This window comes from Salmo trutta, unplaced genomic scaffold (genome assembly GCF_901001165.1).
Source record: "Salmo trutta unplaced genomic scaffold, fSalTru1.1, whole genome shotgun sequence".
Classification (NCBI taxonomy): domain Eukaryota; kingdom Metazoa; phylum Chordata; class Actinopteri; order Salmoniformes; family Salmonidae; genus Salmo; species Salmo trutta.
The window spans coordinates 811,409-831,124 of record NW_021823445.1 but is presented as its reverse complement, the minus strand read 5'-3'; the positions used below and the strand labels follow the sequence as shown (position 1 = coordinate 831,124).

The window sequence follows — 19,716 nt, the reverse complement described above, 5'->3', positions numbered from 1 at the left end:
GGTTGGATGGTTTGTATTTTGTCCTGTAGTTCGTTCAATGTAATTGGAGAATCCAGAGGGTTCTGGTAGTCTTTAATAGTTGATTCTAAGATGTGTATTCTCTCTTTCCCCGCTCTCTCTGATCACTCCTAACTCTCTCACCCCTCTCTCTCCCCCCTTTCTCTCCCGCCTCTCTCTGATCACTCCTAACTCTCTCACCCCTCTCTCTCCCCCTTTCTCTCCCACCTCTCTCTGATCACTCCTAACTCTCTCACCCCTCTCTCTCCCCCCTTTCTCTCCCGCCTCTCTCTGATCACTCCTAACTCTCTCACCCCTCTCTCTCCCCCCTTTCTCTCCCGCCTCTCTCTGATCACTCCTAACTCTCTCCCCCCTCTCTCTCCCCCCTTTCTCTCCCACCTCTCTCTGATCACTCCTAACTCTCTCACCCCTCTCTCTCCCCCTTTCTCTCCCACCTCTCTCTGATCACTCCTAACTCTCTCACCCCTCTCTCTCCCCCTTTCTCTCCCACCTCTCTCTGATCACTCCTAACTCTCTCACCTCTCTCTCTCCCCCCTTTCTCTCCCACCTCTCTCTGGTCACTCCTAACTCCGACACCCCTTTCTCTCCCCCATCTCTCTGATCACTCCTAATTCTGACATCTGGTTCAGGATGTTGATCCAGAGGGTAAGTATGTTAAGGGAAATATTGTTACAGTTTAATTTGACCATTCTTTTGTTTAAAAAATAAACACAGTTGGGACGAGGAACTAGAAGATGAGAATGACCTGTGCTCCAATCACATCTCTGAAAAAGACCTGGCTACAATCAAATCAAATCAAAAGTTATTTGTCACATGCGCCGGATACAACAGGTGTAGACCTTACAGTGAAATGCTGAATGCAACAGGTGTAGTAGACCTTACAGTGAAATGCTGAATACAACAGTTGTAGAACTCGCAGTGAAATGCTGAATGCAACAGGTTTAGACCTCACAGTGAAATACTTACTTACAGGCCCTTAACCAACAGTGCAGTTTTAAGATCAAATAAGTGGTAAGAAAAAAAAGACAAGTTAAAAAAACAATCCCACCTTAGAAAAAGACCTGGAAAATAAATAGAAAATAAACATGGAAGAGGAGTTGAAACTTAACACCACAAGGGCTCACTGCAGACAGAGAGCAGGGCCATGTCCCAAATGCCCTATGGGCTCTGTTCTAAAGTAGTGCACTATATAGGGAATAAGGTTCCATAGGGCTCTGGTCTAAAGTAGTGTACTATATAGGGAATAGGGTTCTATAGGGCTCTGGTCTAAAGTAGTGCACTATATGGAATAAGGTTCTATAGGGCTCTGGTCTAAAGTAGTGCACTATATAGGGAATAGGGTTCTATAGGGCTCTGGTCTAAAGTAGTGTACTATATAGGGAATAGGGTTCCATAGGGCTCTGGTCTAAAGTAGTGCACTATCTAGGGAATAGGGTTCCATAGAGCTCTGTTCTAAAGTAGTGCACTATATGGAATAAGGTTCTATAGGGCTCTGGTCTAAAGTAGTGCACTATATAGGGAATAGGGTTCCATAGGGCTCTGGTCTAAAGTAGTGCACTATATAGGGAATAGGGTTCCAAAGGGCTCTGGTCTAAAGTAGTGCACTATATAGGGAATAGGGTTCCATAGGGCTCTGGTCTAAAGTAGTGCACTATATAGGGAATAGGGTTCCATAGGGCTCTGGTCTAAAGTAGTGCACTATATATAGGGAATAGGGTTCCATAGAGCTCTGGTCTAAAGTAGTGCACTATATAGGGAATAGGGTTCCATAGGGCTCTGGTCTAAAGTAGTGCACTATATAGGGAATAGGGTTCCATAGGGCTCTGGTCTAAAGTAGTGCACTATATAGGGAATATGGTTCCATAGGGCTCTGGTCTAAAGTAGTGCACTATATAGGGAATATGGTGCCATTTGGGAGACATTCCCAGGTTTAAAGAATGTCCATTAGGCTGTGGTAATCTTCTCCCTGATACAGGAGCATCAAATGGACTCTGTCCATCCAGAATACTGCTTCTTATTAAACCCTTTCCTTCTGCTCCCTAAACCCTAAACCCTCCTTTAAGAAGTACTCAATGTATTATCTACATGATACCCCTGTAGGGGACAACACACACACATGCACACACACACTGGCCCTTTCCCAGTTTATATGGAGGGACTTAAACTAAACCAGCTGGAAGGACTGACTGGCTGACTGGCTGACTGGCTGGCTGGCTGGCTGACTGGCTGACTGGCTGACTGACTGGCTGGCTGGCTGGCTGACTGGCTGACTGGCTGGTTGACTGGCTGGCTGACTGGCTGACTGGCTGACTGGCTGGCTGACAGGCTAACTGACTGGCTGGCTGGCTGCTCAGACAACAGGCCATGCCTTTGAGCTGCTGGTAAGACCTTTTAGAGGGATTTAGAAATATAAATATAACGTGAGGAGGAGGAGGAGGAGGAGGACGAAGAGGAGGAGGAGGAGGAGGACGAAGAGGAGGATGAGGGGGACAAGGAGGAGTAGGAGGAGGAGGAGGGGGACGAGGAGGAGGACGATGAGGAGGAGATGATAAGGAGGAGGAGGAGGAGGAAGAGGGGGACGATGAGGAGGAGGATGAGGGGGACGAGGAGGAGGAGGAGGAGGAGGACGAAGAGGAGAAGGATGAGGGGGATGAGGAGGAGGAGGATGAGGGGGAGGAGGAGGAGGACGATGAGGAGGAGGAGAAGGAGGAGGAAGAGGAGGAGAGGAGAGTGGTAGGCATGAAACTAGAAGTCATTAAGACAGACATGGATATCTAAGACCCAGCCTTCCAGTCTTCCAGCCCAAAGCTGCCATTCCTTTGATGTGCCTGGACCAGGGTTAAACACTTAAAACAGTGTGAGGTGTGCTGGAGGGCTTGGGCACCCAGACAGGGAGGTTGGGGCTAGGGCTTGGAGGCTGGGGCTGGGTCTGAATGGGGCTGAGGCAGGGACTGGGGTATGGGGCTGGGACTGAGGCAGGGACTGGGGTATGGGGCTGGGTCTGAATGGGACTGAGGCAGGGACTGGGGTATGGGGCTGGGATTGGGGTATGGGGCTGGGATTGGGGTATGGGGCTGGGATTGGGGTATGGGGCTGAATGGGGCTGGGATTGGGGTATGGGGCTGGGATTGGGGTATGGGGCTGGGATTGGGGTATGGGGCTGAATGGGGCTGGGGCAGGGATTGGGGTATAGGGCTGGGAGTGGGGTATGGGGCTGAATTGGGCTGGGGCAGGGATTGGGGTATGGGGCTGAATTGGGCTGGGGCAGGGGTTGGGGTATGGGGTAGGGATTGGGGTATAGGGCTGGGATTGGGGCATGGGGCTGAATTGGGCTGGGGCAGGGATTGGGGTATAGGGCTGGGATTGGGATATGGGGCTGAATGGGGTTGGGGCAGGGGTTGGGGTATGGGGTAGGGATTGGGGTATAGGGCTGGGATTGGGGCATGGGTCTGAATGGGTCTGAATGGGGCTGAGGCAGGGATTGGGGCTGTGGCAGGGAAAAGAGAGTTTTGGTCCTCTCCCCCTCACCCCTCTCACACACCCAGAAATGCATCTCCTAGCCCAGAAATCCCAGAAATGTGAGCTTTAAAATAACAGTAACCAACAATAGAGAAAAATAACAAAAACAGCACAATGGAGGACGAGAAAGAAGGGAGGAATAGATAGAAGGGGGAGAAGAAAGAAGGGAGGAACAGAGAGAAGGGAGGAATAGATAGAAGGGAGGAGTAGAAAGAAGGGAGGATTAGAGAGAAGGGAGGAGATGAAAAGAGGGAGCAGAAGAATGAAGGAAGGAATAGATAGAAGGGAGGAAAAGAAAGAAGGGAGGAATAGAGAGAAGGGAGGAGAAGAAAGAAGGGAGGAACAGAGAGAAGGGAGGAGAAGAAAAAAGGGAGGAATAGAGAGAAGGGAGGAGGAGAAAGAAGGGAGGATTAGAGAGAAGGGAGGAGAAGAAAGAAGGGAGGAATAGATAGAAGGGATTTCCACTAAAACTAATCAATCAGGAGAGGATAATGGGTTCCATGCTGGAGAGTTGACACGGGTCAGCCTGTCCCCTGACCTCTGCCATGGGGCCATGGGGAGAGAAAGGGCTGCACAATGGAATCCTCAGCTAATTGTCTGGCCAGTGTCACTGCTTTCAATGCCCTCCACTCTCTCCCTAATTCCTGTCTTTCTTCTCTCTCTCTTGTAGCGTTCTCGCCCCAGCTCCCTCTGCTCTCTCTCTCTCTCTCTCTCTCTCTCCCTTTGCAAAGCATCCACTTTGTAAATGTGGACGGAGACAGAGCGAGAGTGCGAGACCGAGAAAACGAGAGAGCGAGAGAGAGAAATGGCGAGAGAAACAGAACTGCTTTTGGTGATTGCAAACGGCAGGTGAGCAAAGTGTGTTTCATTAATAGCAGGTCGCAATCAGCCATACAACCGTTTCCTTCTCAGGTCGCAATCAGCAACACAACCGTTTCCTTCTCAGGTCGCTATCAGCCATACAACCGTTTCCTTCTCAGGTCGCAATCAGCAACACAACCGTTTCCTTCTCAGGTCGCAATCAGCAACACAACCGTTTCCTTCTCAGGTCGCAATCAGCAACACAACCGTTTCCTTCTCAGGTCGCTATCAGCAACACAACCGTTTCCTTCTCAGGTCGCTATCAGCAACACAACCGTTTCCCTCTGAATACATCAAGTAGATGACTGAGGATCAGCATGTGTTGGAATGAATTAGACCATAGATAAAGCCACAGTATAGAAGCACTAGATCTAAGCAGCGATCCTTCTATCCGTCCTGAATGCTACTATTAATACAAATCATCTGATTATCAAGCATCCTTCTGTCAACTGTCCTATACTAATCCAGCTCCAACACACAGACAGAGCCAGCTCCAACACACAGACAGAGCCAGCTCCAACACACAGATGGAGCCAGCTCCAACACACAGACAGAGCCAGCTCCAACACACAGACAGAGCCAGCTCCAACACACAGACAGAGCCAGCTCCAACACACAGACAGAGCCAGCTCCAACACACAGACAGAGGCAGCTCCAACACAGAGACAGAGCCAGCTCCAACACAGAGACAGATCCAGCTCCAACACACAGACAGAGCCAGCTCCAACACAGAAACAGATCCAGCTCCAACACACAGACAGAGCCAGCTCCAACACACAGACAGAGCCAGCTCCAACACACAGACAGAGCCAGCTCCAACACAGAGACAGAGCCAGCTCCAACACACAGACAGATCCAGCTCCAACACACAGACAGCGCCAGCTCCAACACACAGACAGAGCCAGCTCCAACACACAGGCAGAGCCAGCTCCAACACACAGGCAGAGCCAGCTCCAACACACAGACAGAGCCAGCTCCAACACACAGACAGATCCAGCTCCAACACACAGACAGAGCCAGCTCCAACACACAGACAGAGCCAGTTCCAACACACAGACAGAGCCAGCTCCAACACACAGACAGAGCCAGCTCCAACACACAGACAGATCCAGCTCCAACACACAGACAGCGCCAGCTCCAACACACAGACAGAGCCAGCTCCAACACACAGACAGAGCCAGCTCCAACACACAGGCAGAGCCAGCTCCAACACACAGACAGAGCCAGCTCCAAAACACAGACAGAGCCAGCTCCAACACACAGACAGATCCAGCTCCAACACACAGACAGAGCCAGCTCCAACACACAGACAGATCCAGCTCCAACACAGAGACAGAGCCAGCTCCAACACACAGACAGATCCAGCTCCAACACAGATACAGAGCCAGCTCCAACACACAGACAGAGCCAGCTCCAACACACAGACAGGAAAAAAGCTGAATTCTAGTAAGTACTCACTACAATATTTAGTGTGCTCCTCTCTGGTGTTTTCACTATCCTGTCCTCCTGTCCTCCTGTCCTCTGCAGATGAGAGGATGTGTGTGTTGCTCCAGTACAGAAAGTTGCAGTGCTGTAGGTAGGTAGATGTGTGTATAAGCAGGACAAGCTGTGAGCAGTGTGTCTCTCTCAGTGTCTGGCTCTGCACTGGCTGAGAATACTAAAGCATTTTAAACAGCTCTTCTCCCCATGTGACCAACCCAGCCAGCAAGAGAGAAGGAGAGAGAGAGAGAGAGAGAGGAGAGGCAGGAAAACATTAGCACCACGCTGGCTCTCTGTGACCACACAGCACCCCCTAGCCATCTCTCACCGTATTGCTCAAACACAGAGAGAGAGAGAGACAGAGAGAGAGAGGCAGACAGGCAGGCACGCCGACAAAAATAAATACATGATGTTAACTACTAAACTACATCACTACAGTACTATAGGAGGTGACAGACAGACAGACAGACAGACAGACAGACAGACAGACAGACAGACAGACAGACAGACAGACAGACAGACAGACAGACAGACAGACAGACAGACAGACAGACAGACAGAGTAATGAATAATTGACTACTAAACTACATCACTACTGTACAATAGGATGTTAGAGAGACAGTTTAGTGAGTGTGTATATAGTGTATATATAGTGTGTATATAGTGTGTATATAGTGTGTATATAGTGTGTTGAGTGTGTTTATAGTGTGTATATAGTGTGTATATATAGTCTAGTGAGTGTGTATATAGTGTGTATATAGTGTGTATATATAGTCTAGTGAGTGTGAATATAGTGTGTATATAGTGTGTATTTAGTCTAGTGAGTGTGTATATAGTGTGTATATAGTGTGTATATAGTGTGTATATATAGTCTAGTGAGTGTGTATATAGTGTGTATATAGTGTGTATATATAGACTAGTGAGTGTGTATATAGTGTGTATATAGTGTGTATATATAGACTAGTGAGTGTGTATATAGTGTGTATATACAGTCTAGTGAGTATTTATATAGTGTGTATATAGTGTGTATATATAGTTTAGTGAGTGTGTATATAGTGTGTATATATAGTGTGTTTATAGTGTGTATATAGTGTGTATATATAGTCTAGTGAGTGTGTATATAGTGTATATATAGTGTGTATATAGTGTATATATAGTGTGTATATAGTGTATATATAGTGTGTATATAGTGTGTATCTAGTGTGTATATATAGTGCTGTGAGTGTGTATGTAGTGTGTATATAGTGTGTATATATAGTCTAATGAGTGTGTATGTAGTGTGTATATAGTCTATATATAGTGTGTATATAGTGTGTATATATAGTTTAGTGAGTGTGTATGTAGTGTGTATATATAGTGTAGTGAATTGTGATACAGTGAATTGTAAGTGAAATAATCTGTCTGTAAACAATTGTTGGAAAAATGACTTGTGTCATGCACAAAGGAGATGTCCTAACTGACTTTCCAAAACTATAGTTTGTTAACAAGAAATTTGTGGAGTGGTTGAAAAATGAGTTTTAATGACTCCAACCTAAGTGTATGTAAACTTCTGACTTCAGCTGTATATATTCTAGTGATAGTCTTGTGAGTGTTTATATGGTGTATATATAGTATAGTGAGTGTGTATGTAGTGTGTATATATAATTTAGTGTGTGTGTATATAGTATGTATATATAGTCTAGTGAGTGTGTATATAGTGTGTATATATAGTAGAGTGAGTGTGTATATAGTGTGTATATATAGTAGAGTGAGTGTGTATATAGTGTGTATATATAGTCTAGTGATTGTGTATATAGTGTGTATATATAGTCTAGTGAGTGTGTATGTAGTGTGTGTACTTACTTTTATATAGTGAGTGATTAACTTCTTTGGGATAGGGGGCAGTATTTTCACGGCCGGATAAAAAACGTACCTGATTTAATCTGGTTACTACTCCTGCCCAGAAACTAGAATATGCATATAATTAGTAGATTTGGATAGAAAACACTCTAAAGTTTCTAAAACTGTTTGAATGGTGTCTGTGAGTATAACAGAACTCATATGGCAGGCCAAAACCTGAGAAGATTCCATACAGGAAGTGCCCTGTCTGACAATTTGTTGTCCTTCTGTTGCATCTCTATCGACATTACATTGCCTGTCTCTGGGCAAAGTACAGCAGCAGAGTTTGTGAGTGGCCTGCCTGGGGACAGTGAGACTGAGATGCGTCTTCACGAGACTTCTCCATTTTTTTCTTTCAGCCTTTGAATGAATACAACGTTGCCCGGTTGGAATATTATCGCTATTTTACGAGAAAAATAGCATAAAAATGTATTTTAAACAGCGTTTGACATGCTTCGAAGTACGGTAATGGAATATTTTGAATTTTTTTGTCACGAAATGCGCTCGCGCATTACCCTTCGGATAGTGACCTGAACTCACGAACATAACGGAGGTATTTGGATATAACTATGGATTATTTGGAACCAAAACAACATTTGTTGTTGAAGTAGAAGTCCTGGGAGTGCATTCTGACGAAGAACAGCAAAGGTAATCCAATTTTTCTAATAGTAATTCTGAGTTTAGGTGACCCCGAAGTTGGCGGATGTCAAATATGAGTTCTGTTATACTCACAGACACCATTCAAACAGTTTTAGAAACTTTAGAGTCTTTTCTATCCAAATCTACTAATTATATGCATATTCTCGTTTCTGGGCAAGAGTAGTAACCAGTTTAAATCGGGTACGTTTTTTATCCGGCCGTGCAAATACTGACCCCTAGCCCCAACAGGTTAAGATCTCAGTCGGAGGTTCAACTTACTGTTAAGATCTCAGTCGGAGGTTCAGCTTAGTGTTAAGATCTCAGTTGGAGGTTCAACTTACTGTTAAGATCTGTCGGGGGTTCAACTCACTGTTCTCTCCAGTCATGCCCTGATGTTTGCCATCCGAGATTGGCATCGGTCCAATACTGCAGTGCACAGCTGAAGCACAAGCAGGTAACTGTAGACATAAAAGGACAGGTGGAGAGAACTGGAAAACTGTTGACAAATGCAGAAAAGGGAAACAATATGCTAGCTATGGAACTGCGTTTGACAACTGAACAAGTTAATGTAATTGTAAAAACCTATGACGATGAACAAGCCCAAACTCTTCAACATAATCATCCTCTACAGGAACAACTAAATTTAGCCAAAACAAAATATGATGATGTCAACACCAAACTAGATAAATCTGAAGACCTATCTACAAACAGGAGCACTCAACGTGATAACATGCATGCAGGTTTGTTGAACGCTACTCAAAGTAACAATGTTCTACTCAACATGCTGCAGACCAAAGATGACATTCAAGAGAGAAACAACACAAAGGTTTCAATCAATATTATAATGACACTGGCCCGGTTAATACATGGGTGAAGGGGAAAACAAGCAAATGCCTCAGCTGCCTCAGAGTATTGTCAGACAATAGTCTAAGACAATACTCTCCCATTGGCATACGCTGAAGAATTCTACTGCCAAACTCTGAAACAATACTAATGTCAAACTCTGAAACAATGCTACTGACATTCTCTGAAACAACAATGAGTTTGGATCTGCATATTGCTGTGTGAATGTAATGAGTTTGGCTCTGCATTTTGCTGTGTGAATGTAATGAGTTTGGCTCTGCATTTTGCTGTGTGAATGTGGAATTACAGTTGAAGTCGGAAGTTTACTTACACTTAGGTAGGAGTCATTAAAACTCGTTTTTCAACCACTCCTTAAATGTCTTGTCAACAAACTATATTTTTGGCAAGTCAGTTAGGACATCTACCTTGTGCATGACACAAGTCAATTTTCCAACAATTGTTTACAGCCAGATTATTTGACTTTATCACAATTCCAATGGGTCAGAAGTTTACATACACTAAGTTGACTGTGCCTTTAAACAGCTTGGAACATTTCAGAAACTGATGTCATGGCTATAGAAGCTTCTGATAGGCTAATTGACATCATTTAAGTCAATTGGAGGTGTACCTGTGGATGTATTTCAAGGCCTACCTTCAAACTCAGTGCCTCTTTGCTTGACGTCATGGGAAAATCAAAAGAAATCAGCCAAGACCTCAAACAAAATTGTAGACCTCCACAAGTCTGGTTCATTCTTGGGAGCAATGTCCAAATGCCTGAATGTACCATGTTCATCTGTACAAACAATAGTACGCAAGTATAAACACCATGGGACCACGCAGCCGTCATACCGCTCAGGAAGGAGATGCAGTTTGTCTCCTAGAGATGAACGTTCTTTGGTGCGAAAAGTCCAAATCAATCCCAGAACAACAGCAAAGGACCTTGTGAAGATACTGGAGGAAACAGGTACAAAAGTATCTATATCCACAGTAAAACGAGTCCTATATCGACATAACCTGAAATGCCGCTCAGCAAGGAAGAAGCCACTGCTCCAAAACACTATAAAAAAGCCAGACTACGGTTTGCAACTGCAAAGTACAAAGATCGTACTTTTAGGAGAAATGTCCTCTGGTCTGATGAAACAAAAATAGAACTGTTTGGCCATAATGACCATCGTTATGTTTGTAGGAAAAAGGGGGAGGCTTGCAAGCCGAAGAACACCATCCCAACCGTGAAGCACAGGGGTGGCAGCATCATGTTGTGGGGTGCTTTGCTGCAGGAGGGACTGGTGCACTTCACAAAATAGATGTCTTCAGGACGAAGGAAAATTATGTGGATCTATTGAAGCAACATCTCAAGACATCAGTCAGGAAGTTAAAGCTTGGTCGCAAATGGGTCTTCCAAATGGACAATGACCCCAAGCATACTTCCAAAGTTGTGGCAAATGGCTTAAGGACAACAAAGTAAAGGTATTAGAGTGGCCATCACAAAATTGAGGAATTGTGATAACCTGAGTTTAAATGTATTTCGCTAAGGTTTATGTAACCTTCCCAACTTCAACTGTAATATGTTTGGCTATGCATTTTGCTGCATGAATGTGGAGCTAATGAGTTTGGCTCTGCATTTTGCTCTGTGAATGTAACGAGTTTGGCCCTGCGTTTTGCTGTTTAAATGTGGATCTAATGAGATTCGCTCTGTATTTTACTGTATGAATGTAATGAGTTTGGCTCTGCATGTTGCTGTAGGAATGTAATGTGTTTGGATCTGCATTTTGCTATTTGAATAATGAGTTTACTCTGCATTTTGCTGCATGAATGTAATGCGTTTGGCTCTGCATTTTGCTTTGAGGATGAGGAGCTAATGAGTTTGGCTCTGCATTGTGCTGTAGGAATGTGGAGCTATTGATTTTGGCTCGTTTTTTTGCTGTACGAATATAATCAGTTCGGCTCTGCACTTTGCTGTATGAATGTGGAGCTAATGAGTTTGACTCGGCATTTTGCTGTGTGAATGTAATGAGTTTGACTCTGCATTTTGCTGTGTGAATGTAATGAGTTTGACTGTGCATTTTGCTGTGTGAATGTAATGAGTTTGACTGTGCATTTTGCTGTTGGTATGTAATTTTTATTTTACCTTTTATTTTACTAGGCAAGTCAGTTAAGAACACATTCTTATTTTCAATGACGGCCTAGGAACAGCGGGTTAACTGCCTTGTTCAGGGGCAGAATGTAATGAGTTTGGTGACCGTTGCTTTGAATTTGTCCTTGTGGCTTTTTGATGGACTGACCCTCTTCATTGGACTGATCTCTCCCTCAGACTTTAAAATGAACAATCAGATGTCGGAGTATCCTTTAAAACACTACTGAAGAGACACTTCAATCAACACAGCTATATTTTCTATTGAAGATTATATCCATGTTATTACTTAACACTGGAGTGTCTGAAGTTTCTCTGTAGAATGAGATTAGTCCACTTCTCTCTCTGTTCAGCAGCAGCAATCATTTTAAACTCATTTCTTAATCCCCTTTCAATTTAAATTCTAATTAGGAATGGAAAAACAATTAACTACATACTCAGACATTTATACAGTTTGTGCAAAATTGCAGATTTTTTTTTTTACCAAATCAACAGGAAATGTGTAATGTTTAATGCGTTTACAACACATGTTTCTAAACTGTATAGTTCAAACAAACAGTATAAGGTATTGATGGAAGAAGGTAGAGTTTAGCTCGTCTGTACAATAACCAATAGCCCTACTGATTAGACCCACAGGGCTGTAGAATAACCAATAGCCCTACTGATTAGACCCACAGGGCTGTAGAATAACCAATAGCCCTACTGATTAGACCCACAGGGCTGTAGAATAACCAATAGCCCTACTGATTAGACCCACAGGGCTGTAGAATAACCAATAGCCCTACTGATTAGACCACACAGGGCTGTAGAATAACCAATAGCCCTACTGATTAGACCCACAGGGCTGTTGAATAACCAATAGCCCTACTGATTAGACCCACAGGGCTGTAGAATAACCAATAGCCCTACTGATTAGACCCACAGGGCTGTATAATAACCAATAGCCCTACTGATTAGACCCCACAGGGCTGTAGAATAACCAATAGCCCTACTGATTAAACCCACAGGGCTGTGGGACACGATCAGGCCGGGGCCATTCAAATCCTTACAATCGTCCTAGATTTCACCCTGTTCCCTACATAATGCAGAACTCTTTGGGCCCTGGTCATAAGTAGTGCACTAAATAGGGAAGTGGTGTGCAGTTTGGGATGCAACCCTTGTGTGACATTTTTTGGACACTTTGATTATCTAAGAAGTCAAAGGATCATTGTTGTTGTATTAATTAATGTATTTGTCTAAATCTCTAAGCAGGGTGTCCAATCAAAACACATTTTGACCAATGGGTAAAATAATGTCCTATGAAATCCCCTATGAAAACCAATGGTCCAAACTTCATAACTGTGTTCCAATCCTCATACTAACCATACTATTTGTGATGTAAATTCTTTATGTAGTTTAGTTCAAAGTATGGATAGAGTTAGTATGGATAGAGTTAGATGTCGTACTACATTTGCCAAAATACGAAGTATACAAGCAGTTGACGCTATTTGCGTACTTTTAGGGCCCATAATGCAAATCTTCAGGAAATGGGCCTGGCTTCACAACGTTTTCAGATCTGAAGAAAATGGCAGAAAATATGCAGCCAAAGTCTGACGAGAGAGGATACAAATTAATGTTAAGAAAATGTTGAGCAATGTAATAAAGTATTGATTTTTCAAATTATTTACGTTACATGTTATGGTCACAATGTGTTGGCTACGCTATTCATTACAGGACTAGGTACTACCAGTATGTTGGCTACTAATACATTGAACTTGCCAGTATATTAACTATATGCTATCTAACTAACCAATGTTTATTGACTTGATAATTCACGTCATTCTTAGCTAGGTGCTATAGTCGTTGTGTGATCTCAATGGAGGTAAATTTGCTCTGGGTATCTACTCCGATTTCAGAGCGCTGTAGTCTGAGTGCCAGAGCTCAGAATAACTGATGAATTTAGGAGCTCAACACCAGTTGAATACTGCCGGTGTCGGTAAACGGCGGGAAAAAAAGCGTAATTCAATTGTTGCCAGCAGCACATTTACAGTCACCAACGGTCTGGATAACATGAAAACAGCCTCTTCTAAGGTGAGTAAAATGGTCACAGTAAGGTGTTTTCTCATTTGTGTCTGGAAGTAGCTAGCCGGTTAGCTTGTGTGCTTGACTACTGTGCCGTTGTGATAGTCACAACACTTGGATCAAGCCTACTCCTCGGCCAGTGTGCGCTCCGGGAGGGGAAACGCTCCCGGAGGGGAAAACGCTCCCGGAGGGGAAAACGCTCCGGGAGGGGAAACGCTCCGGGAGGGGAAACGCTCCCAGAGGGGAAACGCTCCGAGAGGGGAAACGCTCCCTGAGGGGAAACGCTCCGAGAGGGGAAATGCTCCGAGAGGGGAAACGCTCTGAGAACGCTCCGGGAGGGGAAACGCTCCGAGAGGGGAAACGCTCCCGGAGGGGAAAAGTTCCGGGAGGGGAAACGCTCCGGGAGGGGAAACGCTCCGGGAGGGGAAACGCTCCGAGAGGGGAAACGCTCCGAGAGGGGAAAAGCTCCGGGAGGGGAAACGCTCCCAGAGGGGAAACGCTCCCAGAGGGGAAACGCTCCGGGAGGCAAAACGCTCCGGGAGGGGAAACGCTCCAGGAGGGGAAACGCTCCGGGAGGGGAAACGCTCCAAGAGGGGAAACGCTCCCGGAGGGGAAACGCTCCGGGAGGGGAAACGCTCCGAGAGGGGAAACGCTCCGGGAGGGGAAACGCTCCGGGAGGGGAAACGCTCCCAGAGGGGAAACGCTCCCAGAGGTGAAACGCTCATGGGAGGGGAAACGCTCCGGGAGGGGAAACGCTCCAGGAGGGGCAACGCTCCGGGAGGGGAAACGCTCCAAGAGGGGAAACGCTCTGAGAACGCTCCAGGATGGAAACGCTCTGAGAGGGGAAACGCTCCGAGAGGGGAAACGCTCCGAGAGGGGAAACGCTCCGGGAGGGGAAACGCTCCGGGAGGGGAAACGCTCCGAGAGGGGAAACGCTCCGGGAGGGGAAACGCTCCGAGTGAGAGGGGAAACGCTCCGAGAGGGGAAACGCTCCGGGAGGGGAAACGCTCCGGGAGGGGAAACGCTCCGAGTGAGAGGGGAAACGCTCCTAGAGGGGAAACACTCCGGGAGGGGAAACGCTCTGGGAGGGGAAACGCTCTGGGAGGGGAAACGCTCCGGGAGGGGAAACGCTCTAAGAACGCTCCGAGAAGGGAAACGCTCCGAGAGGGGAAACGCTCCGAGAGGGGAAACGCTCCGGGAGGGGAAACGCTCCGGGAGGGGAAACGCTCCCGGAGGGGAAACGCTCCGGGAGGGGTTACGCTCCGGGAGGGGAAACGCTCCGGGAGGGGAAACGCTCCAAGAGGGGAAACGCTCCGAAAGGGGAAACACTCCGGGAGGGGAAATGCTCCGAGAGGGGAAACGCTCCGGGAGGGGAAACGCTCCGGGAGGGGAAACGCTCAGGGAGGGGTAACGCTCTGAGAACGCTCCGGGAGGGGAAACGCTCCGGGAGGGGAAACGCTTCGAGAGGGGAAACGCTCTGGGAGGGGAAACGCTCCGGGAGGGGAAGCGCTCTGAGAACGCTCCGGGAGGGGAAACGCTCTGAGAGGGGAAACGCTCCGAGAGGGGAAACGCTCCGGGAGGGGAAATGCTCCGGGAGGGGAAACGCTCCGGGAGGGGAAACGCTCCGGGAGGGGAAACGCTCCGGGAGGGGAAACGCTCTGAGAACGCTCCGAGAGGGGAAATGCTCCGAGAGGGGAAACGCTCCGAGAGGGTAAACGCTCCAGGAGGGGAAACGCTCCGGGAGTGGAAACGCTCCGGGAGGGGAAACGCTCTGAGAACGCTCCAGGAAGGGAAACGCTCCGGGAGGGGAAACGCTCCGAGAGGGGAAACGCTCCCAGAGGGGAAACGCTCCGAGAACGCTCCGAGAGGGGAAACGCTCCGGGAGGGGAAACGCTCCGAGAACGCTCCGGGAGGGGAAACGCTCTGAGAGGGGAAACGCTCCGAGAGGGGAAACGCTCCGAAAGGGGAAACGCTCCCAGAGGGGAAACGCTCAGAGAGGGAAAACGCTCCGGGAACGCTCCGGGAGGGGAAACGCTCTGAGAGGGAAAACGCTCCGGGAGGGGAAACGCTCCGAGAGGGGAAACGCTCCGGGAGGGGAAACGCTCCGGGAGGGGAAACGCTCCGAGTGAGAGGGGAAACGCTCCGAGAGGGGAAACGCTACGGGAGGGAAAAACGCTCCGGGAGGGGAAACGCTCCGAGTGAGAGGGGAAACGGTCCGACCGAGAGGGGAAACGCTCCGAGAGGGGAAACGCTCCGGGAGGGGAAACGCTCCCAGAGGGGAAATGCTCCGAGAGGGGAAACGCTCCGACAGGGGAAACGCTCCGAGAGGGGAAACGCTCCGAGTGAGAGGGGAAACGCTCCGACAGAGACGGGAAACGCTCCTAGAGGGGAAACGCTCCGGGAGGGGAAACGCTCCGGGAGGGGAAACGCTCTGGGAGGGGAAACGCTCCGGGAGGGGAAACGCTCCGAGAGGGGAAACGCTCCGAGAGGGGAAACGCTCCGAGAGGGGAAACACTCCGAGAGGGAAACGCTCCGAGAGGGGAAACGCTCCGGGAGGGGAAACGCTCCGGGAGGGGAAACGCTCCGAGAGGGGAAACGCCTCGAGAGGGGAAACGCTCCGGGAGGGGAAACGTTCCGGGAGGGGAAACGCTCCGGGAGGGGAAACGCTCCAGGAGGGGAACGCTCCGGGAGGGGAAACGCTCCAAGAGGGGAAACGCTCTGAGAACGCTCCGGGATGGAAACGCTCTGAGAGGGGAAACGCTCCGAGAGGGGAAACGCTCCGGGAGGGGAACGCTCCGGGAGGGGAAACGCTCCGAGAGGGGAAACGCTCCGGGAGGGGAAACGCTCCGGGAGGGGAAACGCTCCGGGAGGGGAAATGCTCTGAGAACGCTCCGGGAGGGGAAACGCTCCGGGAAGGGAAACGCTCCGAGAGGGGAAACGCTCCGAGAGGGGAAACGCTCCGGGAGGTGGAAACGCTCCGGGAGGGGAAACGCTCTGAGAACGCTCCGAGAAGGGAAACGCTCCGAGAGGGGAAACGCTCCGAGAGGGGAAACGCTCAGAGAGGGGAAACGCTCCGAGAGGGGAAACGCTCCGGGAAGGGAAACGCTCCGAGAACACTCCGAGAGGGGAAACGCTCCGAGAGGGGAAACGCTCCGGGAGGGGAAACGCTCCGGGAGGGAAAACGCTCCGGGAGGGGAAACGCTCCGAGAGGGGAAACGCTCCGAGAGGGGAAACGCTCCGAAAGGGGAAACGCTCCGGGAGGGGAAACGCTCCGAGAGGGGAAACGCTCCAGGAGGGGAAACGCTCCCAGAGGGGAAACGCTCTGGGAGGGGAAACGCTCCGGGAGGGGAAACGCTCAGGGAGGGGTAACGCTCTGAGAACGCTCCGGGAGGGGAAACGCTCCGAGAGGGGAAACGCTCCGGGAGGGGAAACGCTACGGGAGGGGAAGCGCTCTGAGAACGCTCCGGGAGGGGAAACACTCTGAGAGGGGAAACGCTCCGGGAGGGGAAACGCTCCGGGAGGGGAAACGCTCGGGGAGGGGAAACGCTCTGAGAACGCTCCGAGAGGAGAAATGCTCCGAGAGGGGAAACGCTCCGGGAGGGGAAACGCTCCGGGAGGGGAAACGCCCCGGGAGGGGAAGCATTTTGAGAGGGGAAACGCTCCGGGAGGGGAAACGCTCCGAGAGGGGAAACGCTCCCAGAGGGGAAACGCTCCGGGAGGGGAAACGCTCCGGGAGGGGAAACGCTCCGGGAGGGGAAACGCTCCGGGAGCGGAAACGCTCCGGGAGGGGAAACGCTTCCAGAGGGGAAACGCTCCCAGAGGGGAAACGCTCCGAGAACGCTCCGAGAGGGGAAACGTACCGGGAGGGGAAACGCTCCAAGAACGCTCCGGGAGGGGAAACGCTCTGAGAGTGGAAACGCTCCGAGAGGGGAAATGCTCCGAAAGGGGAAACGCTCCCAGAGGGGAAACGCTCAGAGAGGGAAAACGCTCCGGGAACGCTCCGGGAGGGGAAACGCTCTGAGAGGGAAAACGCTCCGGGAGGGGAAACTCTCCGAGAGGGGAAACGCTCCGGGAGGGGAAACGGTCCGGGAGGGGAAACGCTCCGAGTGAGAGGGGAAACGCTCCGAGAGGGGAAACGCTCCGGGAGGTGAAACGCTCCGGGAGGGGAAACGCTCCGAGTGAGAGGGGAAACGCTCCGACCGAGAGGGGAAACGCTCCTAGAGGGGAAACACTCCGGGAGGGGAAACGCTCCGGGAGGGGAAACGCTCTGGGAGGGGAAACGCTCCGGGAGGGGAAACGCTCTAAGAACGCTCCGAGAGGGAAACGCTCCGAGAGGGGAAACGCTCCGAGAGGGGAAACGCTCAGAGAGGGGAAACGCTCCGAGAGGGGAAACGCTCCGGGAAGGGAAACGCTCCGAGAACACTCCGAGAGGGGAAACGCTCCGAGAGGGGAAACGCTCCGGGAGGGGAAACGCTCCGGGAGGGGAAACGCTCCGGGAGGGGAAACGCTCCGGGAGGGGAAACGCTCCGGGAGGGGAAACGCTCCAAGAGGGGAAACGCTCCGAAAGGGGAAACGCTCCGGGAGGGGAAACGCTCCGAGAGGGGAAACGCTCCGGGAGGGGAAACGCTCCGGGAGGGGAAACGCTCAGGGAGGGGTAACGCTCTGAGAACGCTCCGGGAGGGGAAACGCTCCGGGAGGGGAAACGCTCCGAGAGGGGAAACGCTCCGGGAGGGGAAACGCTCCGGGAGGGGAAGCGCTCTGAGAACGCTCCGGGAGGGGAAACGCTCTGAGAGGGGAAACGCTCCGAGAGGGGAAACGCTCCGGTAGGGGAAACGCTCCGGGAGGGGAAACGCTCAGGGAGGGGTAACGCTCTGAGAATGCTCCGGGAGGGGAAACGCTCCGGGAGGGGAAACGCTCCGAGAGGGGAAACGCTCCGCGAGGGGAAACGCTCCGGGAGGGGAAACGCTCTGAGAACGCTCCAGGAGGGGAAACGCTCCGGGAGGGGAAGCGTTTTGAGAGGGGAAACGCTCCGGGAGGTGAAACGCTCCGAGAGGGGAAACGCTCCCAGAGGGGAAACGCTCCCAGAGGGGAAACGCTCCGAGAACGCTCCGAGAGGGGAAACGCTACGGGAGGGGAAACGCTCCGAGAACGCTCCGGGAGGGGAAACGCTCTGAGAGGGGAAACGCTCCGAGAGGGGAAACGCTCCGAAAGGGGAAACGCTCCCAGAGGGGAAACGCTCAGAGAGGGAAAACGCTCCGGGAACGCTCCGGGAGGGGAAACGCTCCGAGAGGGGAAACGCTCCGGGAGGGGAAACGCTCCGAGTGAGAGGGGAAACGCTCCGAGAGGGGAAACGCTACGGGAGGGGAAACGCTCCGGGAGGGGAAACGCTCCGAGTGAGAGGGGAAACGCTCCGACCGAGACGGGAAACGCTCCTAGAGGGGAAACGCTCCGGGAGGGGAAACGCTCCGGGAGGGGAAACGCTCTGGGAGGGGAAACGCTCCGGGAGGGGAAACGCTCCGAGAGGGGAAACGCTCCGAGAGGGGAAACGCTCCGAGAGGGGAAACACTCCGAGAGGGAAACGCTCCGAGAGGGGAAACGCTCCGGGAGGGGAAACGCTCCGGGAAGGGAAACGCTCCGAGAGGGGAAACGCCTCGAGAGGGGAAACGCTCCGGGAGGGGAAACGTTCCGGGAGGGGAAACGCTCCGGGAGGGGAAACGCTCCAGGAGGGGAACGCTCCGGGAGGGGAAACGCTCCAAGAGGGGAAACGCTCTGAGAACGCTCCGGGATGGAAACGCTCTGAGAGGGGAAACGCTCCGAGAGGGGAAACGCTCCGGGAGGGGAACGCTCCGGGAGGGGAAACGCTCCGGGAGGGGAAACGCTCCGGGAGGGGAAACGCTCCGGGAGGGGAAACGCTCCGGGAGGGGAAATGCTCTGAGAACGCTCCGGGAGGGGAAACGCTCCGGGAAGGGAAACGCTCCGAGAGGGGAAACGCTCCGAGAGGGGAAACGCTCCGGGAGGGGAAACGCTCCGGGAGGGGAAACGCTCCGAGAAGGGAAACGCTCCGAGAGGGGAAACGCTCCGAGAGGGGAAACGCTCAGAGAGGGGAAACGCTCCGAGAGGGGAAACGCTCCGGGAAGGGAAACGCTCCGAGAACACTCCGAGAGGGGAAACGCTCCGAGAGGGGAAACGCTCCGGGAGGGGAAACGCTCCGGGAGGGGAAACGCTCCGGGAGGGAAAACGCTCCGGGAGGGGAAACGCTCCGAGAGGGGAAACGCTCCAAGAGGGGA

General features: G+C 50.6%; 2 protein-coding genes across 2 annotated transcripts in view; both read right to left on the bottom strand.

The window, feature by feature from the left end:
- The window catches only part of LOC115191022 (ciliary neurotrophic factor receptor subunit alpha), a 489,986-nt gene extending 483,948 nt beyond the window's left edge, over positions 1-6,038 (bottom strand). Inside the window, exon 1 of the mRNA XM_029749023.1 lies at positions 5,857-6,038. The gene's annotated coding sequence lies outside the window, so the exon portion shown is untranslated. The remainder of the gene's footprint in view (positions 1-5,856) is intronic.
- Positions 2,922-19,716, bottom strand: part of LOC115191015 (extensin-2-like) — a 36,215-nt gene continuing 19,420 nt past the window's right edge. Inside the window, exon 5 of the mRNA XM_029749016.1 lies at positions 2,922-3,277. Within this exon, the coding sequence (XP_029604876.1) occupies positions 2,922-3,277 (356 nt within the window). The remainder of the gene's footprint in view (positions 3,278-19,716) is intronic.